The sequence below is a fragment of the Mastacembelus armatus genome, chromosome 5 (assembly GCF_900324485.2).
Source record: "Mastacembelus armatus chromosome 5, fMasArm1.2, whole genome shotgun sequence".
Lineage (NCBI taxonomy): Eukaryota > Metazoa > Chordata > Actinopteri > Synbranchiformes > Mastacembelidae > Mastacembelus > Mastacembelus armatus.
The window spans coordinates 23,900,316-23,920,055 of NC_046637.1; the positions used below are offsets into that span (position 1 = coordinate 23,900,316).

General features: G+C 40.0%; 2 protein-coding genes across 3 annotated transcripts; both read right to left on the bottom strand.

Moving 5' to 3' along the window:
- Positions 1 to 6,238: 6,238 nt before the first annotated feature.
- On the bottom strand, positions 6,239 to 7,934 carry LOC113130615 (cytokine-like protein 1). Its single transcript, XM_026307391.2, has 4 exons — positions 7,684 to 7,934; positions 7,539 to 7,583; positions 7,102 to 7,248; positions 6,239 to 7,013 (listed from the first exon to the last, which is right to left on the bottom strand). The coding sequence occupies exons 1-4, from the start codon at positions 7,828 to 7,830 to the stop codon at positions 6,912 to 6,914; spliced, it is 441 nt and encodes a 146-aa protein (XP_026163176.1). The 5' UTR covers positions 7,831 to 7,934; the 3' UTR covers positions 6,239 to 6,911.
- A 639-nt stretch (positions 7,935 to 8,573) lies between these two features.
- On the bottom strand, positions 8,574 to 19,302 carry LOC113130988 (limbin). 2 transcript variants are annotated; one of them, XM_026308011.1, is made up of 23 exons: positions 18,796 to 19,302; positions 18,535 to 18,595; positions 18,110 to 18,252; positions 17,950 to 18,006; positions 17,638 to 17,824; positions 17,401 to 17,501; positions 17,178 to 17,243; positions 16,907 to 17,041; positions 16,461 to 16,600; positions 15,746 to 16,070; positions 15,280 to 15,519; positions 14,888 to 15,063; positions 14,473 to 14,632; positions 14,166 to 14,342; positions 13,740 to 14,050; positions 13,415 to 13,589; positions 12,476 to 12,619; positions 12,154 to 12,381; positions 11,827 to 12,047; positions 11,648 to 11,735; positions 11,314 to 11,489; positions 9,283 to 9,381; positions 8,574 to 9,084 (listed from the first exon to the last, which is right to left on the bottom strand). In XM_026308011.1, exons 1-23 carry the CDS (start codon positions 19,048 to 19,050, stop codon positions 8,664 to 8,666), a joined length of 4,086 nt encoding a protein of 1,361 aa, XP_026163796.1. In that variant the 5' UTR covers positions 19,051 to 19,302; the 3' UTR covers positions 8,574 to 8,663. The 2 variants fall into 2 exon arrangements, with proteins under 2 accessions (XP_026163796.1, XP_026163795.1); XM_026308010.1 differs by having other exon boundaries at positions 18,532 to 18,595.
- Positions 19,303 to 19,740: the final 438 nt, after the last annotated feature.

Below are 19,740 nucleotides of genomic sequence, written 5' to 3' on the forward strand. Positions count from 1 at the left end.
AAAAAACCTCTATAAAAAATCTTCTGCAGAAAACCAGATGTTCTCTGTAATAAAATGTTTAGAAATGAAATAAGGTCACCATGAAATCAGTTTGTGGAATATCTTACAGTAAAAGTCAATATTAAAGAACGTCTACATAAATTCATTATTGAGCCAGGCAGTGTGCTTCCAGGTAGCATGGCCCCAACAGGCCTATACCCACAGACAGTAATGTAGGGATAGAAAAATATAGGAAAATACATAAAATATACATATACAATATACACAGGACGGTTTATCATTTGATTTTCTCAGGACTTTTTTCACTGTGTGCTGCCTAAACAAAACAAACAGTTAAAACTGATTCATTAATGAAGAATTAAGGTTAAAAACCTTTTCATTTTTCCCTTAAGTGGACTCTACTGTCCACTAGAGGGTGGTGTCTTTTTTGACCTGTGTTCAGGACCAGACTGGCCACTTATACTATTAAGACGAAGTTATAACAACAGAGTCATCCTCGGAAATGGATTAAATTATTACAACTGCCTTTAGCTTGATAAACAGTCTCTATAAACCTCGACTGCTATTAGAAGTCCTCCGGTGACCCTCGATCGAATAATTACTTCAACGTGTAAATCTATGGTGGAGTTGTGCATTTATAAGGTACATTTGCTGTTTACTGTGAGTTTTGAATCTCGGTGTGGGTTAAAGCACCATAACGCAAGGCTCCAGACAGATTTATTGAGCAGCTTAATTACAAGTGTGCAGAGTATGCCAATCATCTATTGGAAATTAAGCGGGGAAACTTTTTTTCATGCAGACTAATGAGGAAACCTTTCTTTTAAGATGTCATAAAAGTGCTAAATGTGATGGAAAATTGCCTGAAACCCCCATAAACAAAACATAATCACAAACTGGATCACTGAGCCTTTAATGCAAATAGGTTTCTGATCTGTCCTTTACAAGGTAATTTAATTCAACAAAGCAGAGAATGATCACTGTCACCCTGCAGTGTGTGTGTTTTATTGTTTAGCATTTTTGGTGCAGTGTCACAGAACATTAAATTGTTAAATTACCTGCCCCCCTGTGGTTTCAGTGTTTTGCTCTCATTTTGCCTTAATGATATAAAATAACACGGATTGTACAGCCTGCAAATGATGATCAATAAGCACAGCAATTAAGCTTTATAACCAAACTGCGGGCTGATTTCTTAACAAGCCACATGCTGCTGACTAACATTCTCCTTTTTGTAGGGTTAGTTTATTAGCACTGTGGGGTTTGGACCTGGTGGTTCAGAAGTACAAGAATCTGATGCTTGGCACAAATGGAAAAAAAACATGTTTATTGTAACATGAGTCAAACTATAGGTAAACTGCAGGCTGTTAAATAATTACTAAACTATTAGTCTGTGTTGTAATATTGAAAACAAACTCTGGAGATGTAGGTTTTGTTCCCCAGCCACCCTCAGTGTTTGACAAATGACAGCTGTGTGTTGTGACACGAATGCCATTTACTATTACAACAAATCAATATTCTACACCCAGACACTTTCGTGTTTGCTGATTGAAATTCTACAATTGTTGAGCTCTTACTGAAACATTACTCCATTAGTTCTCATTGGTAATAGTGAATTGTTTGGACTGTTTTGACAAGAGCATGACTGCAGATTTAACTGTTTTGACAGATTTCACAAAGGTCAATCTCTGGCTTTCATCCCTGTTATCAAATTACAAGAAGAAGTAAAAACCTTTTAAAATCCTCAACCTGTGGCTGACTTAAAGTTCAAATTAACAATTTAATCAGAGGCTGAAATGATTTTAAAGTCATAAGGTGACAGACGTAACTAGGATTGGTGGAAAAAAAAATTTTTAGAGAGAGACCTTTTAAACAACTATGTCAGGGCTATACACTGATGGAAAACATCCTCATAATGTGGTGATGTGGAACTGCCACAGCACCACCTTGTGGCACATCAGGGTGCTGCCAGGCTGGCTCTGATGATGAACCTCTAACATACAGTATTGACAGTCAACTGGTTAACTGGGATGAGGACCCTTCTTGTCAATCAGCCATCAGAAATGAGTGAAGCTCCTGACCTCAGAACCGCACAGCTACTGCAGAATCGGTACTTCAACAACCCTCAAGACAACTGAAAACAATTCAGCCCAATCCTAAATCTTTCAGTTTTGCTACATATAGCACAAAAGGCCCCTTTCACAGTAGACATTTTGTTTCTAATAACATTAAAATGGCTCTGTTTCAGTAATGTGTCCCAGTAAGCCACATGGAAGCCAAATGGAACTCAGCCATTGTTCATTTTATTATTCACACCTGTGCTTTTCCTCCAGTGAACACTACGTCATGCACAAATGCCAAGCGACTTGTTGCCCCATTTCTGACAACTCTATGATGCAGAACATGTCCACAACATTGGCAGTAACTGGTACAAGCACTATGACAGAAATCATGCACAGCCAAACAGGACTTGCCTCAATTTTAAAGAAATGCCATTTTGATGGTGCATTAAGCCTTGAAAGCACGCTGCCGAGAAAAAAAAAACCGAGACACACTCAGAAGGCAAAAATGAAAAACAAACATGGACACTGCAAAATTTCCTTGGTTGTTTCTTACGGATTCATACTCATACTCATAGCCTGACAAGTCTCTCGATGTGGAAGTCACATTTAAAAAACACATTACAGTGCATTTGAGATCTAATATTCCTATCATGGCACAGTAGCATAACAGCGACATCTGACCTTTCCCAAATTCATTCTACAGCATGACGAGTCCAGACATAGATCCCCAGTTAAAGAAAAGACATAAAATCAAAAGATTTTCAAAGAGAAAGAGAGTCCTGCAACATGGGGCCTCCACAGCGCTCGATCCCTGCATCAAGGAGTCATTCTGGGATCACACGACGGGAGACGGACGCAGCTGAAACTGCAACAAGTTCTTCAAGACGCTTGAATACCCTCCCTGCTCTGTAACTTTAAATTTTATACAGAGGAAAACTGGTGCTGTTTTAAAAGCAAAACATGGTTTCAGAAAACTGTGGTATGATTTACTTCATTTATCTTTACTGCACTTTGTATAAAGTTAATTCTTAAATCAGACTTTCTCAGGGCATACATCTGAAAGCATTTTATTGTGCACAGTGTCTTAAGTGTTGATCCAGGCTACAGCTCAGCAACAATTAGCCTATGTAGATCAATTTTATTACTGCAACAACTAAAGTAGCCTAAAAATGCAAACAGCTCAGACAAACATGACACAGCAGTTAGCTTCATATTAACACCTTCAGCAGGGAAAACTTAAATGTCACCATTAAAAGCAATTTTGTTTTTTTTTTTACCTGTTTATTTTGTGTGTGAATGTGTTAAAACATTCCAGTTAAAGCCTTAAGTGTTGAGAAAATGTATCTCGTGTTTTTCTCTTTCCAGAAAACAATGAGACCATTAGTGTATCTTAAAATAAACCCTTATGTCAAACCTGGGTTTGATTAACTCGTGGGTTGTTTAAAACACATTCTCAGATTGATGAAAACCCAAAAGGGACCGTTTCTTCCTTTTGTCACCATTTAGACCACAATGCAGCTGGTCTGGGTCAAAAACAACTACATTAACACTATGACACCAGTCACATCAGCAGTTTAAAGAAACAGATATATATGGAATTAGTTTCAAAGTTTGTACAAAATAAAACAAAATACCATACAAATCTTAGTACTACAGCTGTAACCACAGTCTCTAATACTCCTTCAAGAAAAGCAGATTAAGATGAACTGCTCGAGGTTCAACACAAACCCTAGAAAAAAAACTGCCAACTCCAGGTCAGTGGTGAAATGCAGACACCTGAATCTAAATACACTGAGTTCAGTTCATTTTCATTAATTATGAATTCAGTTGCAGCCACAGCGCGTATTGTACTGATTAGTTTCCATCTAAACACACGGCTCCCAGTCATGACACTGGAAGAAATAACTGACAAACTAGCCATCACGCGCCATCACGCACACTCACGCACACCCTCTGTTCAAACCAGACACGTGACCCGTGTGCGTGCAACAGCATTACTGTTAGCTAGCTAGTCAGATAAAGGCTAAGGACAGGTTGTTGTTTAAGTGTGGCAGGTGGCGGAGCATGTTTCAAAGTGACAGCCTTCACTTACTAATGTGTGTCTGAAGGGTTCACTTACATTTCTGAGCTGTCTGGTCTCATTTCCACTGCGCTTTTACCCGAGAGTTTTCTGGAACAAACGCACAATGTCCTCAGCAGCCTCAGGTGGTTTGAGGTGCATTCAAAGACGCACGACTTTGTGGGACGTTCAACAGGGGCGATTCTAGGATCCGACCTTTAGGGGGCTCAGCCCCCAAGGAGAATGTGCTTTTATACGGGGCCTTATGCCCAGTGGTCTATCTGTTTCCATCACTGTCCTCCTCTCTCCTTCTCTGTGGTGTCAACCAAACAGCAAACTTAACATCCAATCACACAATCTATAATCTTACAAAAGTCATAAATTGAACCATACATTTTTATATTACTCTAACTGAATACAGTGTTGTTATGGGTAATGTAGTCAGGTTTGTTATTGAAGAAGAAGAATTGCAATACTGCATGGGTTTGGTACTTCATCCCCACTTTCACTAAAATAATAAAGTACATCAGTTACAGTAGCTTGTTCCCCTTCAAGTTCACAGCTAAGTCAGCTAATGTTGTTTGACAGTATACACACCATGAAGCTGTAACCACACACTTTCTAAATCACAGTAATAACAATCCGATGTTCGCAGTCAGAACCATCAACTGTATTTGTTTTTCAACTTTCTTGTGGATTTACTCTCCACTATTAAATCCACCGCTACCTCCTTCTTCTTCTTCTACATTGCTTGTGTTTGTGAAATCTGACATTAGTTAATAAAAGGCCTAATGATTCAATATTATTATCATTTTTATTTATCATTTTTAGGGGTGCTGAGATTAAATTTAGGTGTGCTTGAGCAGCCCTAAAAAGGGTTTAAAATCTCGCCTGATGTTTAGTGTGTTTGTGCCAATTAACTCTTGTGGTCCCTGAACAGGCTTTTTTTTTAAACAATATCTCTCATTTCCCATTACTTTTCAAGGACTGAAAAACTGGTCTTAATATTTCCAGTGTTTCCAGGGGGCATAGGAACCTTGTCTGCTCTCATTATTAAACATATTGTTGTTCAGGGCAGAGTCATGTTGGGGAGACTTGTCAAGTCTCTGCAGGCAACATGCCATTAATTTATAGTTTGTCAAAGGTAAAGCTGGCAGTGTTCAGTGGGATGTATTACCCTGCACAACTAAATTCAAGTCTCTACAGTTAAATTTTCATTCTGTACAGACATGAATGTAAACCAGGAACTGATATGGCCTGTGGATGTTCATTATCCTTTCACAAGTTCATCTAATTATAGTCCAAAACAAAATAACTTTTGTTTCAATGCCTCATATAAACAGATATATTTAAAATATGGAATAAATTATACCTCATCAGTAACTTGAGGGGTTCATCAAAATGCAGCACATATCAGTTAAAAAATCTCACCCTGAAATGATAAAACATTTTCTCCATTGGCATAAAAAAGGGAAAAAAGAATTACTTTGAATAAGTTTGAAGTCTAAATTGCCATCACAATCACGGAAACATGTGCACATTTGTTTATAACACACTGCAGGAGCACTTATCTGTATGCAGGTTACACAGTCTTGCCAACAGAGAGCAGCAGAGGCCATAAGTATAATCAGAGGCAGAGTTCATGGCGTTTTTGTCTGCTGATTATAAAAGACTGTGGTTTATTTTTCACTCACAGTTCACTAACCACATCTACCACCAGTTTGTTTTAGTTTGTAGTGAGAATATGCTTTTGCACTTCATCTTAAACAAAAGACAGTAAACACAGTAAAAATGAAATTCAGCAGTTATTGTAACATTCTGAGTGAAAGTCAGAGCATCAGTCAGGGTGTAAAATAACCATGTTTGAAAATATGAATGTCAGAAAGGGACAGTGATTTACAGAGTGGACCTGGTCCAGTGTTGCTTCAGCTTTAGTGTTTCCCAGTACAAACTTATTCTGGAAATAATTTTAGAGTATAAATCAAAAATTACAATCACCCAAAAAAAAAAAAACAAAAAGACACACGGACAATGTTTATTACATAACTTGAAACATATGTTGATTTTTATTAACTATACAGACAGATCAGACACAAGATAAACTACTAAAAATATGTATGTTTTTAATATGTGACAGTGAGCGCTCTGTTATGTTATATGCCCTCTGGTTAAAGCCATGAAAATATTTATTTTGTTAACTCTTGGTCTCAGGACAAGCAGCAGCAGCAGCAGCACAGCACTGCCATAACGTCTTCAGTTTCAAACAAAAATAAACATTTTATACGCAAAAAAGATTCTGTGGGAACATGCTGTACAAGCGAGTACTAACGGTTGCTTAGGCCATTTCTGACCAGTGTGTCACCTATTCAAATGTTTCTAAAATGTTCTATAGTGCTCCTTTAAGACATTTTTGTCAGACCGAGGATCACGGTAACATAATTCTCTTAATGGCACATTATCCTTTGATCAGCCCTGGTAAGTAAGCATTGGTTATGTCCTAGCTCACAAGCATCTCTTTTTTGTTTATTATTACAAGGTTTTTGTTGGCATGGTTGGCATTCAGCACATTTCCTGTGGAAAGTTCTACATTCCTTGCTGGCATGTAACCATGCACATCCACTGACATGAATCTGCAGCCCACTAGGTACAACATGAAACAGCATGTGTGCTCTGTCAAAACAATACAATGCATCTAACTAAGTGCATGCTCTGGTGTATATTGTACATGTATTTGCATTCTACGTAATGCTGCTATGTGTTTTTATGACTGTAACAGACCAGTGTGGGCCTGTTGCTCATCTCTCCTCTTGCAGAAGCTGAAGTCTGTCCTCTGCATAATAAGGCTTGGTGTGTCCAGTGTCAATAGCCTCACAGTCTTCTGTGAAAAACACCAGGTCCTGCCAATTCAAAACAAAGACACATGCTTAAGGATGAAAACAAAAATGTTGAAGTTAAAAACACTGCAGGCTTTTCAGATGTTCTCACCCGATAACAAATTCTGGTGATTATGGTGTACAGGTTCTGGACTCTACGCTTCAGCAGAATCATTCTGGGACGCTCTCTGCACTGCTGGTTGGGGTAGTTCAGCACCACGTACAGGAAGTCACGGAGCTTGGTGGTGATGCACTGGTTCTAGAAAAACAACCCAAGTCTGTGTCAGCTAAGTACATTTCAAACCATTCACAGATCTTCCACTGAACTACTCTCAAGTTTCTTATCACAGATTTCACTTTTGCATGACATTGTTTACAGATTTGTTACTCATGTTTTTGTATCTTATGCATCTCATTTCACAAACCCTCTGCACAGCAACAGGCCATGGATCCCAATGAAAATGTCATTGTGGTGAAAAGGTCATATTCAGATATTCACTGTCCTGAGATCTGCCCCCACATCACATGTTTGTATTGTTTTAGACTTACATGCACATCAATGAAGAGCGGTGGTAGGACTTCAGCACACGTTTTCTACAACCCATGAAACAGCAGCATTAGAACGTCTTGACAGGCGGTGACTAAAATGGTTTACATAGCATCTTTATCTGACACAGGGTGCTTACTTACTTACCGTGCGGTGCGAAGTGTGGATTTTATCCAGCAGGACCATGATCTCTTTGCTCAGGCCCAGCGCTCTGGAGTAGCAGGTCGGGGGCGCGCTCTCCGACCGCCACACAAAGCTGAGGAAACACAGCAGAGCGGCGGGTCCCAGCCTCATGTCGGACAGTAACGCTGCTGTGCTCGGGACCGTTTCCAGCTGCTTCTATACTCAACTCAATTCTCCAGTAGTAAAGAGGAGGGCTGGCTGCAGTTTTAAGGATGGAGTGGTCGAGGAAAAAAAAAAAAAAAAGATAAACGATGACGTGGAAGCGCATGAAGACTGAGGAAAACATTCAGGGTCTGCTGTGTCCTGGAGAACAAACCAGTGCAGACGCTCAGCACCGCGGATGGCTGAGCTCAGGCTGAGAACATTCAAATATTTTGCTTCTTTTCCCGAAATTCCCCAAAATGTTTTGTGAATGATCAGCAGGGGGAACTTAACAATAGTTTATATTATTATTTCATATCTTACCACTTTTTACTGTTGCACATGAAGCAACACATGAGCTTTGTATTTAGATTCGAACTGTGTCTTGCCTGTAGGGAAATATACAGCACTCACATCAAACCATTACCAGTATGTGAAGTTATGGCATGAATGTTTAAAACTGTCAATCCCATAGTAAAAGACTAGAAGGGATTTTGGTCTGGTCTTTTCCAAGAGAATGTGGCTAAAGTGAACTTTTCTCACCCTTTGAAACATGCCAGTTAAAGACAGAGGCATGGAAGAAAACTAACCAGCAGATCAAGACCTGCAAATCATCATGCCTATTAGCCAACTAAAGTACGGACAAAAAGAAAAAAAACACTTGGAACTGGTTAGTCAGCTGCCTTTACTTAAAAACAAAACCAGGTCCTACATACATTTTAAAGAAATTTTTTTTTGCTCCTTTTGGATTTTAATATTATCATACATCAGCATAGAAAAACCTTTGCAAAACAACATAAATCTCAAGGTAGGTTTGTTGGAGCCACTGAGCCTTTTTTCAGATTGAGGAAATTCCTCTTCCTTTTTCTCTTGGGGACATCCACACTGTCAAATAATTCAGGTGGATCTCGAAACACAAACAACCTCTGGGCAGTAGCAGAGCTGCACAGCACATTGCTGGCAGAGGCCGAACTCTTGTGTTCCTCTGCTGCAGTGTTTACCGTTTCATTCACTGAGTCCACGACTCTGTCTTTCGCAGTGTCACTCTGCTGCTGTTCAACTGTGTTTTCAGTCGTGGCTGATTTATGTACAGCCTCCTGTGCTTTGGTAAAATTATCCTCTGTTCCTTTGTCTTCAAGCAGCTGTGTTGCAACATCTCTTGGAACCAGGGGAGGGGATCTGGGGAGCAGTTTTTCCATCAGACCTTGCCTCTTTTCCTGTAGTCTGTGTGATTTGGAGGACAAAGGAGCTGTTGTTAGTGGGGTCTGAATGTTGTGCGCTTACTTCATGCATGTGGTTGCTGCAGCCCAGCCATGTAACTTCTCTGATGAAAGGAACATTTCACTTCTATGACGATGCTGACCACTAAACTACAAATGATATTACAGCTGGTAGCAAAGGGCAGAAAAGGGCTGAACCCACCTCTGTCTTTCCGTGGTGTAGCTCGGAATATTTAGCATATTTTTATGCACCAGGTCTTGCCTCAGTTTGGCAGGAAAAAGTCGATTGGACACAGCACACCTGGTCAAAAAGTTAACAACATATTATCAGGCTTGCAAATGTGATGCTACGATCTTTGCAGACTGTGCTTGCTGTTACTAAAAATGGTTAGGGATGCCTAGCTACCCAATCGCTGTAAAATCTTTCATTACTTCAGAAAGAAAGATATTTCTAATGGTATTTTTCATTAAAAGAGGTTTAAATATGTTTAGTTTGCTTTATTAGAATTCTGCATGTTAGGCCCATCAAACTGATTATAAAAGTACTGACCACTCCAAATTCACACAAAGAGGAATACATATTTAAGACGGCCTATAGTGGAGAGTAACAAAAAACATACAGCTTCTGATGCTTGATGTGCTACATATGGATCAGATGTATCACACACCATTTCTGAGCACAGTCACCTACAGATTTTAGAAAGTGTGCAGTGACCAGACAAATTAGGAGGCAACATACCAGAACAAATGGAGGAAAAATGTCACAAACCATCAAGCAGCAGGAATGGCATGAAAACAAAACAAAAACAAAAAAAAAAACTGAAAAAAAAAAATCAAAGTTTGAAGTTGAAAATGCTAAATTGATTTATCACGTTTAAATTAAGAAGACAAGGATGTTCAGTGTTTGCCCATAGCAAGGCAGTTACTGTATTAATCAGTGGTGTGAATGTTTAGTTCTAAAGGCTAAAGGTTCAAAGATATATATAAGTAATGTTCTTTTGCCTTCTTCATAAATTCAGTATAACTGAGAAGTTTATCCAGTAAAACATAAAGGCTAACTTAGCATTTCTGCCTGACCTGATAAAAAGTACATTTTTGTTTACACCAGCTTTTGTTATGTCTTTTCTGTAACAACACAGCCTTTCACATAATACAAGTGTTTTCACCAACATCTAATTCTGTTTCTCTTGTCAGATCACTGCATGACTATAAATAAATAAATCATTTCATAAAGGATCTCCAAGTTATTAACAGCTCAGACAATATGCCTTGACTGCTCAGCCAAGGCTAATGGTTTGCGCATGACTTCTTTTTCTCCCATTAAACATCAGCATGCGAAAGTCTGAGGCCCACACCTACTGTTTACTTGAAGACATGAGTAAACTTTAAAACTCTGTTAAAGAATGGGCAAATGGTACTTGACAAAAAAAAAAAAGAAAAAAAGCTGAAACAAAAGAGCTAAAACAGAAAAACACATGTCTTGCATACTGTTCCAAACTGAGCATTCTGTCCTTTGGCCAAACAGCTTAGATCCAATGAGACATCATGCATGAGCTATTGTTCATCAGTGGAGTAATCCAAACTCAGTGGGTACCAGGAAGAGACGGAAATTAAATGATGAGTAAAATCAGTTATCTCTCCATCTTGGCTTTGGAAAAAATGGCCCTTGTGGAACCATGTTCACTAATATTTGTTATTTAAATTGAAGACAATGCTAGGAGATTGCTGATTTCCAGCCAGCTGCTGTGGAAACACTGCTTTTATTTAAGTGGTGATTTCACTTAAAAACTACCTCCTTAAACCACAAAGCCTGAACTGCTGTGACCCTGGCTGTGTACTTGGGGCAAAAAGGTTTTCACCATATTCAAGCTGTTCTATCCATTTTCACCTAACAAAGGGGAAAATTAAATAACGTGAACTGGGACAATAGTGGATGACAAAACCTTCTGTTGATGCATGAAGGTGCCAGTTGGACATGGCAGGCAGGTTTTATATGATGATGAATTAGATAAAATGTGCAGTTTTCAATGAAAGCAAACTGATGGCATGCGGGTACTTCATCTTAAACTTCATTTGTTTACCACATAATGCAATTTGCCAAATGTACAGACTTTCCAGTCTGAGTGCGATAGATCTGTATGAAATGTGTAGCCTTCTTTGTGTGCGACTTACAGATACAGATCCTAACATATATGAACTTTTCCAATATAGAGATCTTTAACCTTGTTCTTACCCTGCATGTTCCTGTTCTGCAGACAAAGATACAGGGTGCTGCTTGGGGCAGAGGGCATCAGTTATGGAAATGAGTTCACTTTCAGGCAGGGTAGGGAGGAGGAGACGCAGGGCCTCCAGCAGCACCTCAGCAGACACCTGACTCTGTTTCGCCAGCTGAGATGCAAACTCTAGATCCTGAAATGTAGGACAGGGCACAGATTTACCTTAACTACAAATTATCTCTACTTGCACTGGTTTGCACACAGACATGAAGAAGCCACAGTGTTTCCATGCCAATAATAGGGTTGTTTTTAAGATATTATTGGAAAAAACTCTTTTGAATAAGGTGTAACCTGGTCACAGTTTGCATAAAGTCTCTTGAGCTCCATTTGCTCTTTCCAATCTTCCATAGCTTGACTGTTGGCAGTCATTTCTTGCAACCTGGAAACACCAAAATTTTAACACTATAAAACTGAATGGCCTGTGTCCAATTCCTCATTATGTTTCAGATAGCACAGACATGACATCTCACCTCTCAGCTAACAGTGATATGATCTGACCACACTTGTAGAGTGCTTCCTGGAGGACGGACACCATCCTGCAATCCTGCTGCAGCCAAAATACCTTTGCTTTCTCACCGTCATCCTCCCCTTCATCAGAGTCCTGCCCATGTGTTTTATTTGACCTGACCCTGTCCAGGCTGCCCAGCTCTGTCCTCTCTTTCTGAAGTTGTTGCTCTGCTTCCTCCAGGCCCTTCAGTGAGATTCAAATGAACAGTCATTGCATCTATATTTGAAACCTATAAAGTCTAAGAGCAGTCCTCCCACTGTGCAATGGTACAACTCCAAACACTGCCTACCATGCAATGGCTCTGTATACTCTGGGCCATGTCTTGGCTGTCCAGGCATTTTCTTTCTTTGAGCTGCTGAATGAGCAGACTGTGCAGGGTGAGCATGGCTTTGGAGGTTTCCAAGACTTTGGTCCTCCTCTCAGCCTTCTGGTAGTGGATGGCAGCCATCTGCATCGCCAGGCTGTCAGCTTGAGAGCGCAGTTCATCCTCTCTCTCCCTCCACATCTCCTCTGACACCTGCCAAAATCAGGATGAGAGGATGAGAACTGTAAAATGAACACACTCACACACAAAATCTTAAAATTAAGGTACTTTCCCATCTCTTCTTCACCTTGTTCATGACACCACTCTCCACCTCATTCTCCTTCTCAAACAGCTGGATCCTGTCCTCAAGCCTTTTCTGGAAAAGCAGCAGGTCAGACATATCTGTTTTCTGCCTGGCCTCACTGATTTTCCCCTTGGCTTGTGTATTTGTCTGCAAAAAAACCAATATCCATTAAGGTGGTTTCAGAACCGACTCCAAGCACACTGTTATGATGTGATTAGAAGTGAAGCCACTCTGTGGAGCCTTTTATTATTTCTGAATGACAATGTGCAGTCATCCAGCAGCCACACAATTAAGGCTGATCGCAGTGCGGTTTGCAGTCGCCATTCCCCTTGTCTTTCATTCATACCAGAAAACATTAAATGCACCATTATCTCCTACTCTCCTCTCTTTGAATTAGCTTCAAAATAGTATCATGAGGAAATCTGAAAAAAAAAAAAATGTATTTACACCATTAATGCTAACAGGATAAAAGGAGTGGGCATAAAGACGTTTGCCCAAGAGAAACACTTTTATAAGACCTGTAAAAGAAATCACATAAAAATAAAGAAATGTTATTACTGATAATAATAATGAAAGCTCCGCTAACTCAATGAGTGTGCCAATGAAGTGAAGAATGATTCTGATAAATGTTGAGCAATTCAACAACTGCACTGCAAAACTAAGAAGGCAAAGGAATTGTATTATATTTGACTCACATCTTTTAAAAGGAGCAAAATAAATTCTAGGATCTCTTGTTGATGTTATTTTAAAATAAGTGGCAAAGGCACGGCTAAGATTTACTTGGGTTTATGAAACAATTAACAAATACTGTGCCAAAAGTGCAGCCCACTGTGTCTGTTTAATACCAACAGCTGGCCCCAGAGTCCAAGAGTATCTAATTCTAATTCTAGTGGGACTTAAAGAACATAAAAGCTGAGTTCGATGTTATGTGATTATGTTCACCATCTGTTTCTCGCTATCCTTTCTCCAAGCTGCCAGTGCAGTGTGGAGTTTTGTTCTGGAAATAGCATGGGGCAACACTAGGCAGCGGTCCATCACAGACAGACATTTCTGAAACTCAAGTTTCATCCTCAGCCTGTCTTCTTCAGAGAGAGTCAGCTGGGACGAGCACAAACACCTAGGACAAAAAGGCAAAAAGAAGAATGGCAGATAAACACATCAGGATTCCATCATGACACATCACATGGCTCTATCTGAGTATTTCATGTAAATCACATGAAATAACTTGTATTTGAAACCCCTGAAATGACCTGATCGAGTCACTGACCTGAAGAAAGCTCTGCAATGCACCCTGAGCTTTCTCTGCTCATGCAGTTCCCTCTCCATTGCTTCCTGCAGAGCCTCCCTGGTGCAGCTGAGAGTTTTTAAGGCTGCCTTGCCTTCCTGATGCAGCCTCTCCTGGCCCTGTAGGAGAGTGCTCGCTCCTTGTCCTGGGGCCGGTACTGGACCTGGTTCTGTTTCTGCTTGAAGTAGGGAGTGTTGTGCCCCTGAAGGCAAGAGTGACAGCACAGCCGCAGTTGCAGAAGGCTGAATGCCTTTCACTTCTGCTATGGCACTCTGGATCACACGCATGGTCACCTGTACAAAACAGGGAGTAAATCAAAGTCAGCCAGGCTCAATGGTGTACATTTGTGAGTAGCTTTCTGAGTGATTTGGCCATAGATGTGCCTGATGTGTACTGTCAGAGCTGCACCTTGCGTATGTCTGCAGTAGCCTCTTCATCCAGATTGTTGATGAGCTCAGCTAGTTCCAAGCTGTGAGCTGTCAGTAAATCCTGCCAACAGTGCAAGTGCTGGGCTACCTCTATCCTTCCTTCTAGACTTTTGGACATCCCTGACAGATCCTTCTGTCTCTGTTTATGAACCCTCAGCTAAAGAAGGTAAATTGAAATAATGACACATTAATTAAGAAATGAGTTGACCAACAGGGGTTTTGGTATAAATCTAGAATCAATACAACAAGGATTTGGAATAAAACCTTAAATGCATGTGACTTTTCACCATTTCAGAGATGAGCTCCCGTCTCTTCTTAATTAGGCCACAGCGCATGGCTCTCTTCTCTTGGCTTAGGGCCTCATCCAGTCTCTGCCTCACCATCATCAGCTCTTTCTGTGCCTTCTCCTGTACCTGGTCTATCTGCTCTGCATGTATGGTGCTCCCTCTGGTGGAGAAGACGACAGCATGGCAGGTTAAATTGCAGCTCAAGTTACTTATTTTGCAAAAATGTAGAAAATGTAATGTGTTTTCTGTAAAAAATAATCAGAAAATATTTATTTTACAACACTAACAGCACTTCAGTTTAAATCTTTAGATGTGTAAGTTTATTACACCACTTTTAGAGAGTAGTGTAATGTAATAATGCAATTTGATATGGAAGTTAAAATTACTGATAACTGTAAAAAAAAAAACTACTAACCTCCTGACATCAGCGAACCAGCTGTCTAAGCTGCTCAAACTGCTGGAGAAAATGTCAGAAATCAGACTGTTGAGGCTGTGGAGGCTGTGCACCAGGAACTTCCTCTGCGCATGGCGTTCTGCCAACACATATCGTTGATTGGCAAGAACCACATCTAGAACCTCTTCTAGCTGATCCTGGACACAAAAGATGAGAATAATATGAAGGATGTTGTGTGTGTTTAAATTTGTCTTTTAAGTGCCAGCCTTGCTTCATGTGGGAACTGCCACAAATGCTAAATCCCAGAAAAAAACACAAATATCTTACATGATTATCTGTACATGTTTACAGAGTACGACATTCAAACTGTCAACTCTACGCATCACAAGAAAAAGTAGATTTTGGTCTCTCACTTGACAGGTAAAGTAATCATGCTGAAGACTCTTGGCTGTGCTCTTCTCCAGCTCGCCCATCCTTGTGGCCTCCTCCAGCTCCTCAGAGAAGATCTTGTGGAGCTCCACCCGGCGCCACTCGATGATCTGCCTCTGGAGCTTTGCTGAGGCTTCTTCATGTCGGACTAAGAGGTTGCGCTGGAGCTGACTCTGGCTCAGTTTGTGCAGCTTCTCCAGGAGGACACTGCACCGGAGGAGCTCCTAGTAACATTACAAACTGAGGTTTACATCTTACTGATGGCTTGTAATGAAACAGGATTCTCTTGAATGCAAGTGAAAAAAATTGTTGCTTGCCTAAAAAGCTGAAACATCTATTAATTTATAGTCTACTTTACAGGTAAATATACATATATTTTTAATTGTCCTTTTAACACTATAAAAATAAACTATGTAAATATCTAACTATTTATTTAACTATTTCTCCTGCCTGTTGGTCTGCATGTTGACACAGTAGCTCAGCCTGGGCTTTTTCAGCTGCTTCTCTGTGGTGCTCTGCTTCCATTTCCCCTCGAGTCTCCATGTTACAACGGCCAGCCAGGGCAGCCATGCGAGCCCCTCGCTCCTCCTTTAGCCTCCCCTCCATGCCCAGCAGCTGTCCATGGAGCACACTGAGTAGCCTCTGCTGGGCCTGGGTGCTGGCCTGGCCCCGGATTCTCAAGCCGCCCAGCAGGGAGGACATCACATCCTTGTAGATCTGAATACGGGTGGCCTCCAGGTTGTTGGTGGTGCGCAGCAGTGTGGACATTTCAAGGCTTATGGGGATAAAATTCAGAGCAGGCACAGTCAATATGGTTTTGGTCGAGATTATAGAACATAAATAACATGGATGGTGAATGTGACATTTATCACATGAAATGGTTTAAATCAGAAAATAACACTACTTCCTGTTTAGTTTTCTGACATTAAAATGAACATGATTAACCACTGAAAAATCCAGTTTTTCTTCATGTTCAAGACAACAAGCAGCAAAACCAAGTGCGGAAGCTATTCCTTTTATGGCTCCCAAATAAACTGACTGTACTGAAATGAGAGGTGGTAATGGTAAACACATTTGCTAATTTCCTTTTAGTGATGATTTTGAAGTTATCTGAATAAAGGATCCCAAGCTGTACAGAAAAGAATGTAATTCCTCATCTACTCACTTCTCCAAAGCTTGGGACATGTTCTGGGGATCCTCCAGCACCATAATGTCCACCATCTTGTCTTCAAATATTGCCTCGTCTTTTACTGTCTCACTAATGTTGCAGTCTGCATACTCCAGATCAGAATCCCTTCTATTTTGCTGAAACAAACAAACAAACAAAAAACACTTATACATGAACTAAATCATAAAACCTAAAAGATTCATTCTGTCATTAGCTATAGATGCTTATCTCGCAGGAGGTGGGGGGGGGTCAACCATCCATGTTTAACTATCATGTCTGATAAAATATACTGGATCTATGGTCAAACAATTATTAACAACTCTTTTATAACATTAACAGACAATCATTTAACACATTTAAATGAAAAATTCTTTTAATAACAGTTTGTCTTTACAAATTCACATAAGATTATAGACAAAGCATAAGTTTTTAGTTTGTGGTACCCTTTGCTGAAGAAGGTTCAGCCTGGTTCTGGGAGCTATCAGGTTCATGGCAAGAAAACCCAGCGACAGCAGCACCAAAGTGATGATGAAAGCAGCAACATACCCAGCAAAATGGACACCGTGGTTAGGGTAGATCTAAAATGTTGGGCAGAACAATCAAACTCCCCATTAAATCAATTTTATGGACTTGAACTTAAAATACTGCAAGATCTAACATGTAATGCTTGATGGTGCAGGTGTGTTTTCAGTAAAGGAACTACACACAACTTACCCTGTCGGTGGAATTCACCCTCAATGTTAAATTAGCTGTTAGTGGACCAAACATACTGACGTCATTCTGTGGAAAACACAAAACTATAAATAAGACAGAAAATTATTTTTATTATGCTAAACATTAACATTGTGAAACAGAATTATCTTATTGTGGCTACATAAAGCTGTTGGTTTAGGATTTTTTTTTTTTTTTTATTAAAACGTGCCAACATTGATAATACCTGTGAGGCATTAGAGAACGTGAGAAAAGCTGGAAGGTCCAAGACTTCACTCTTATGACTCCTTATGTGAGCGGTATAATTGACAACAACCCGAGATCCAGCTGAAGAGTAAAAACAATACTAGGCTATTTTTTTTAGGTTACAGCATATGGAAATAAATCAAGATATTAAGTCAAACATTCATGTAAAAGCATATATGTCTGATTTAAAAAAAAAAAAAACATCTCTGAGCCATACCAGACAGTGAATCGATGGCAAATGTCTGGTAGCCTCTTTCCACCACCCTGCCTTCAGTTTTTAGGGGTACTATTCCAGAAATGGAGTCCCGAATAGCCACCTGAGACAGGTTGGTGCCACCCACTGGGCCCACGTTGTGAATCAGCAGGAAGAAAATCAGCTGAGGGGGATCAATGTCAAACTTCACCTAGGGACCACGTGATTACAGATGAGACATTCATCATATCAATTTGCAAATTGGTCCATCAAACATACCAGAATTAAATGCACATAGATAAAATGGGCTGATATTCAAACAATATGTTGGTGTACCTGTGCACACTTGTGAAATTTGACCCCAAATGCAGATGGAGGTGCTACAATTTGAATCTTCAGAAACAATAGAAAATATTGTACGATCAGTTTCTTCCAACATAATATTCCTTTAAAATTAAAATTTTAATAATGGTTTAGTAACAGAGTAAAAACACACCTGAGGCAACATGTGGCCGGTGTAGTATCGGGTCAGTGTACTTCTGCGATCCCGGAGGGGCAGATTATTTGATGTGGACGTAAATGAAGTGTAAAAGGAGTGTCCCCATGGACCAGCAGGAGCTGAAGAAGAGACTGATCCCACTGCAGACATCATCATAAGCCACAGATTTACCATTGTTTCTGTCTGGTAAATGTATGGTGAACAAACAGCTTGTAACAGAGATTAAAACTGACGATGAATAAATAAATATCTAAGTAAATAATTTTTCAGCATATAATTAATAAATAATATAATTAATTTTATAGTACAGAACTCTACGTTTTGATCATCTGTAGGTATAACTATTTGACCACTCTTTACAGAGGAGTTACGTAATTTGCTGTATGGGTGATGTGTAAAGTTAAGAGAAAAGGACAAACCACCCATCCACTCCGCTGATCTCCCACCAGGGTCATGTTGCATTACCTGGAAACTGGACAGGCTCTGACAGAGGAAAGTAAAACACATTTAACATGTTTACCACTTAGTCAAAATCTCAGACTAGTAGTAGCAGTAGAACTAACGATAAATAAATAGTTTCACTGTAATTTTCAGGACACAAGTCAGAACGCACAGATGTGATGTGCAGTTGCAGTTTTACATATCTAAAAACGACACAAACGATCTGATCTAACGTTACTCACCTGCTGTTTCTCCCAGTAAGGAGCCGGTACAGTCAGTGTTGTGTACCATGATGCACCCTGACTGCTGCCGTTATAACAAACCTGACGACCAGCACCGTACTCCGTTACACCGGCATGTCCTGTCTCCCGTCGGGTCACATCGTGACAACAACGGGAATACACCGGGGGTGGAAAAAAACATCCCAGTTGGATATTGAGGAAAAATGGCCATATCGTGACGCTTTGCGCGGAAACGTATAAAGTTACCTGAGGCATCCGTAAGCTGGTGCTAACGTTAGCTAACGGGCTGCATTGCTTCTGTTACAACGATAAAAAAACATTTACGCCGCTTTTTTATTAGGAAACCTCAATAACAACAATGTTTCTGCCGCACAACACCTTCCTACTTATATGTTATCACTTCAGAAGAATCTAAGGACGCCGTTTGGAGGATTTAAAAGCGAACACAGTGCGAACCACAATCATCGTAACTATTCAACTTCGGAAAACATTTCCAAAACTTGGAAAAACGGGAACCTCCTCAAGGAGCGACAACAACAGATGACCCACGTCTGCTTCCGCTCATGAATTTCAAATTTAAAAATATATATATTTCAACCATGAAACCCACGAAATAAAAATATGCAAATAAACCATTACAAATAGGTACTATCGTATTTATAGTTGTCGTCTTCATTTAACGCTAGGCTAGTGTTTTTCAGATGGGCGTTTCATCCAGTTTCTAACATGTGTCATTATTGTGCTTTAATACTGAAGGTACACTCACCTGGTTTCCGGCCCAACTCTAACTAACTCTGCTATCTTGTAGCAGCTCGTCCCTCCTCTCCATCCAACCACAGGCTAAATTATACAGCGAGTTTGTCTTTTTTGGGAAACATTTTTAGTTAGAAATAGTTTTTTTGCAGATTGTAGTTTCCTGATTTTTGAACAAGTAATCCCAATGAT

Coding starts and splice junctions, on each gene's coding strand:
- LOC113130988 (XM_026308010.1), bottom strand. CDS start 19,050: ATGCCTCAGGTAACTTTATACGTTTCCGCGCAAAGCGTCACGATATGG. Junction 16,071..16,460: donor ATGTCCCAAGCTTTGGAGAA/GTGAGTAGATGA, acceptor TATCCCCATAAG/CCTTGAAATGTCCACACTGC. Junction 14,051..14,165: donor CTACTGCAGACATACGCAAG/GTGCAGCTCTGA, acceptor TGTTTTGTACAG/GTGACCATGCGTGTGATCCA.
- LOC113130615 (XM_026307391.2), bottom strand. CDS start 7,830: ATGAGGCTGGGACCCGCCGCTCTGCTGTGTTTCCTCAGCTTTGTGTGG. Junction 7,584..7,683: donor TCCACACTTCGCACCGCACG/GTAAGTAAGTAA, acceptor CATGGGTTGTAG/AAAACGTGTGCTGAAGTCCT. Junction 7,014..7,101: donor TCACCAGAATTTGTTATCGG/GTGAGAACATCT, acceptor TTGAATTGGCAG/GACCTGGTGTTTTTCACAGA.